The 5,408-nt window shown below is 34.5% G+C and overlaps 1 protein-coding gene across 1 annotated transcript; it reads left to right on the top strand.

Annotated features, from left to right (window-relative positions):
• The first annotated feature begins 546 nt into the window (after window positions 1–546).
• On the top strand, window positions 547–5,012 carry LOC101253589 (glucose-6-phosphate 1-dehydrogenase, chloroplastic). The gene is made up of 10 exons (XM_004239197.5): window positions 547–924; window positions 1,266–1,486; window positions 1,589–1,683; window positions 1,929–2,043; window positions 2,578–2,783; window positions 2,878–3,027; window positions 3,114–3,234; window positions 3,319–3,548; window positions 3,643–3,843; window positions 4,488–5,012. The coding sequence occupies exons 1-10, from the start codon at window positions 753–755 to the stop codon at window positions 4,726–4,728; spliced, it is 1,752 nt and encodes a 583-aa protein (XP_004239245.1). The 5' UTR covers window positions 547–752; the 3' UTR covers window positions 4,729–5,012.
• The last annotated feature ends 396 nt before the right edge of the window (window positions 5,013–5,408 follow it).

The following is a 5,408-nucleotide window of genomic DNA, read 5'->3' as shown; positions in this document are numbered from 1 at the left end:
GAAATTGTGGATATCATCGGAAAAAACAATGTTGATGATGAAGTTGAAGATTATATTATATCTTTGGAACCAGTTACGCGTAAGAAAACACTTATCGCACCTAGGACTCTTTACAATTTTATAGTGCAGATCTTAAGGACAACATCAATGCTCTTGGATGCAATAAGAAAAGTTATAGATAAACTTTCACTAGTTTTAAATTTTAAGAATAAAACATAGCACAATAGAATTATATTTCACTAAATTATCTTAAATATATTTATACTTTTAAAGAATTATTAATTTATTATATTAACGAGACCATGTATTTATATAGAGATCTTCTGAAAATATGTTATCTTATTATTTTATTGAAATTGATAATTTTTTCCATTAATCCAAATCAAAATTGGAAAAAACTATTATTGTAAAAAGATTATTAATTTATTGAGTATTAACTTAGAGAGATTACCAAATTTGTGGTTAGATTGAAAATTGATGAAAACATGGGGGGCAAATGCAAGTAGAAAGTTTGTTAATAGGGTATTAGTGTTAATGAATAGCAACATATATAGTAGCATTTCTCCGTCTCTCCACTTGGCTGAACAAATTAATGTTTATTTAGCAAAGGCGAAACACCCTTTCGGAGATCTCAAGAGACTAAACTCTTGGACAAATCCAACTTCTTTTACGCCATAACCCATTTATTCATCACTTTTATCGAACCCATCTTCTCAATTTTATCTCTTTCTAGTAGTTGATAATACAGAGAAATGGTAACCCTTTATTCTTCTCCTTCCACAAATTGTTCTGGGTTGTTTTCATCTTACTCCAACTCTTCTTCAATTGGTTTCTACAATTATCACAACAACTTGCCTATTTCTTCCAGAAATTTTGCTTCCCACAAGATTTCTCTGCAAATTGATGCCGTTCGCATGCAAGATGGTTCGCTTTTGGCCCCTTTTTTTTCAATTTATTTGTTTATTTAAGTTGCCAGATTTTTGTTCGAGTTGCTATTGACTTTAAAAGTTCGAGTCTTTTTTTTAATATGTTTCTTGTTTTGCTGATCTAGATGCATGGCTAATTGTTTCAATTTTATAAGCTACACCTTGTTAATTTTGTCCCAATTTATTGATTAACTTGTTTTCAAACAAAAGATTCTTTTTTGAGTTCACATTATAATTTTTTTTTTGTTGAATGGATCACCCATGCACAGAATTCAATGTGATTTTTTTTTCAAATTATTGTCTATGTTGGTTTCTTATGTTGAGTTTAATGTTGTATAGGTGCTGTAGTGGCTCCACCTAGCAAAACCCAAGATGAAACTCCTTTGAAGAAATTAAAAGATGGAATTTTGTCAAAGGAGCAGAAACATATATTTGATTTTGATAGCAACAAAGATAAATCAACTGTCAGTATTACTGTTGTTGGTGCTTCAGGAGATCTTGCCAAAAAAAAGATATTTCCTGCACTTTTTGCACTTTATTATGAGGGTTGCTTACCTGAGGTGTGTCCCGTATTTATCCAGTTTTGTAGAGTTTACTGTCTGGATGTAAACTTAGATACGGTAGAATGAGTCTAACAAAATTATGTTTTTTTGTTAATGCAGCATTTCACTATTTTTGGCTATGCCCGGAGTAAGATGACTGATGACGAACTCAGGAACATGGTCAGCAAGACACTTACTTGCAGGATTGATAAGAGGTGAGATTTAGTTTGATCAGTAATATACATAATTTTAATCTTTTTCGTTTTGCATATAGAGTTTCCTTCACATTGTATTTTGATCAATGAAATGTTGGCCTAAGATGAATTTAATGGAGACACACGATCCATGTGTTCATTTAGCCAACCCAACTTGTTTTGGATTGAGGCATAGTTTTATTTCTAGCAATGGTTAAATCGAAGTGACTGGGGTCGACATAATTGTGCTTAACATTGTTATTCAGGGAAAATTGTGGTGAAAAGATGGAACAGTTTCTACAAAGGTGTTTCTACCATAGTGGACAATATGACTCTCAGGAAAACTTCGCAGAGCTTGATAAAAAGCTGAAGGAACATGAGGTAATTAGGGATGATATCCTGAGTTTTTTTATCTTTAGATTTTGGGATAAATGAGTTTGATTTTCATAAACTGAAGCCTTTGCTGGTCTTATTCACAAGGGAATTATGCAGAGTATTTTGTTATTTGGTTGACATTATAAGGGCTTGAAAATTCAATCGACCTTGCTAGTTCATCTTAAAACACCCAACTCACCTGTAAACAAACCTGTGGGTATGACAAAGGGGAAACCTTATACTTGAGAATGGGCACTGTGAACACCACTCAATAGAAAATCATCCTCTCTGTCTTTATATCAGCATTATGAATTATTTAGTTGAAATTGTCATTGTAAGTCATGATACAGCCTTATCCTATCATGTCTCTCCTCCTTTTCGTGGCAAATGAAAGAGCTTTAATGATTTTCAACTCATGCCGAGATCTTCAGCCAAATCCATCTCCTTGTTGTAGTTTTCCATAATTCTAAGGAGTGGTGAGGTTCAATATAATTTCTCTTTACTTGCAATTCTCAGCGTTGACGGTAATAAGTTTTGTAGGCTGGAAGGTTTTCCAATCGTCTGTTCTACTTGTCCATTCCACCAAATATTTTTATAAATGCCGTACGATGTGCAAGCCTCTCTGCGTCATCTGCTCATGGATGGACTAGAGTCATTGTAGAAAAACCCTTTGGTCGGGATTCTGAATCCTCTGCTGCATTAACAGGAGCACTTAAGCAGTACTTGAAAGAAGATCAAATTTTCAGGTGCAGTTATTTATAGTTGAATAGTGTTTGACCCACTGAGAGCACTATTATTTAGCTGGTATATTTTATCCTCTTTGCTGTTTTGCAACAACAGGATTGATCACTATTTAGGGAAGGAGCTTGTGGAAAACCTTTCTGTCCTTCGTTTCTCCAACTTGATATTTGAACCCTTATGGTCGAGGCAGTATATAAGGAACGTGCAGTTTATTTTTTCTGAAGATTTTGGCACTGAAGGAAGGGGAGGGTAATTCTCGTTCTCAAAGTTGGAATGTAGGTGGTGTAGAACTAGATTTCAGAACTTAATTGTTTTACTTTTATGCGTGTCTCCAGTTATTTTGATCATTATGGGATAATTAGAGACATTATGCAAAACCATCTGCTTCAAATTCTCGCCCTCTTCGCCATGGAAACACCTGTCAGTTTGGATGCAGAAGATATCAGGAATGAAAAGGTTTTATTCCTTTATGACTGGTTTATGTTAAAGGAATTTGTTGTTCCCTAGTTCCTTCCTTAACTAATTCCTATTATATGCCAGGTAAAAGTTCTTCGTTCTATGAGACCTTTACAACTAGATGATGTTATCGTCGGGCAGTACAAAAGTCACACAAAGGGGGGTGTTAACTATCCTGGTTATACCGACGACAAGACTGTACCCAAGGACAGTCTAACCCCAACTTTCGCTGCAGCTGCTCTTTTCATAGATAATGCAAGATGGGATGGGGTGCCTTTCCTTATGAAGGCTGGAAAAGCTTTACATACCAGGAGGTTAGTGAAACCAATCAGAGAAATACATATTTTCTTTTTCATCCCTTCCTTATTTTCGCTTACCCCTCATACCTCTTTTCTTTTACTTGTCCAGTGCGGAAATAAGAGTACAATTCAGGCACGTGCCAGGAAATTTATACAATAAGAACTTTGGCTCGGATCTAGATCAGGCAACAAACGAGCTTGTTATCCGTGTTCAACCTGACGAAGCAATATACCTAAAGATCAATAACAAAGTTCCCGGTCTAGGAATGAGACTGGATCGCAGTAATCTTAATCTGCTTTACTCAGCAAGGTACTGATTACAATTATGTTATGCATCATTTCATATTTGTGACTGTTACTTTAATTTAGGGAATAACTTGAATATATTGAAAATGAGATAATTAAAGAATTCATATGGAGGAGTTGCAAGCTAAATTTTGTTACTGCAAATAAGTTTTCCTTCGTCGCTTCTGCTACTCATTTGGATAAAAGCTACATTACAACAACATACAGCTATGCCTCAATTAAGCTAGATAAAATCTACCTTAAACATTTAAATTTGGATCACATAAATCAACTGCATATGTAATGATTAGCTGTGGTTTTTCTGCTGTTCTGATATCAGAATGAGATGATTGCTGAAATGATTTCCCATAACGTCCATGTCTCACACCATGAAAGTTAATGCACTTTTTTCTAATTAGAAGTAATTAAAATGAACTTTTAGGCGGTGAACAATTGAGATAAAAATTATGATGAAGTGTCTGCATTTTTTGGGTTTCATCTATTAAGGCTTAAATCTTCTGACTCTTTAGAAAATCTGACGCATTGCTTCAGTTTAATTTTTTTTGCTTCTTGACTCAATATGCTCTTGGCAACAAGTGAAAACCTTGTCATGCTATGTCTTTTCTTTTCAGTTTTCACTCTGAAGACTAATTTGTTCTTTATCTGCAGATACTCGAAGGAGATCCCTGATGCATATGAGCGGCTACTTCTTGATGCCATAGAAGGTGAACGTAGGCTTTTTATTCGCAGTGATGAACTGGATGCTGCTTGGTCTCTTTTCACACCAGTATTGAAAGAACTTGAGCATAAGAAAATAGTTCCAGAAAGCTACCCTTATGGAAGTCGAGGACCTATTGGAGCACATTACCTTGCAGCACGATATAAAGTAAGATGGGGTGATCTTGCTTAGACAAGTAATTTGCCATTACCATATGTAGCGTTACAACTTCTTCTTCTTAGTATGTTGCAACCAAGTTTGTTAGTGGGGTTCCAGTATCAAGACTAACAACTGTCAAAGGCAGATGACAATAGAGAACACAAGTTGGTGAAACAAAAGAAGAGGAGAATGTGGGTTCATTTTGTTATTTCAAATAAATCTTTTCTATTGCACCAATGCATATCCATTGGTTTTATGTAGCATTTTAGTATACTTTGTTAGAATCTAATAATTCGAAAAGTTATCAAGTATTCATACATGCAGCTTTCTATATTAAATTTTATTGCATGAAATTTACTATGAAATACAAGGTTTGTTGCCTTCATTTTATATTTGATTTGGACTTAGATGGTTCGAGTTGAGACCCAATGAATTCGAAAGGACTTGGCTTTTTTGCGCTCAATTTTTGGCCTAATTTTGAATTGTAATTGTAGTCAATTTCTTTGGAAAATAGCCACAATTGATTATTGTTATAGCCCTCAATTAATTGTCCATTACCACTCTACATCAATTAATGTCATAGCCCTCAATCAATTAAACCCAAGCCATTGATATTAATGTTAGGCATGTGACACTCATTCAAGAAATAATTTAGAAAAATGAAGATAATAGATAATAGTTAAATCCCTGTTCTATAAATATGGTTCTACTGA

Source organism: Solanum lycopersicum, chromosome 5 (genome assembly GCF_036512215.1).
Source record: "Solanum lycopersicum chromosome 5, SLM_r2.1".
Classification (NCBI taxonomy): domain Eukaryota; kingdom Viridiplantae; phylum Streptophyta; class Magnoliopsida; order Solanales; family Solanaceae; genus Solanum; species Solanum lycopersicum.
This window is presented reverse-complemented; position numbering and strand designations above follow the sequence as displayed.

Bases quoted from the DNA above. Each gene is read 5' to 3' on its own strand.
- LOC101253589 (XM_004239197.5), top strand. From the start codon at position 753: ATGGTAACCCTTTATTCTTCTCCTTCCACAAATTGTTCTGGGTTGTTT. The intron at 1,684-1,928 runs GTGAGATTTAGT...ATTGTTATTCAG, and splicing joins ACTTGCAGGATTGATAAGAG to GGAAAATTGTGGTGAAAAGA. The intron at 3,549-3,642 runs GTTAGTGAAACC...TTACTTGTCCAG, and splicing joins AAAGCTTTACATACCAGGAG to TGCGGAAATAAGAGTACAAT.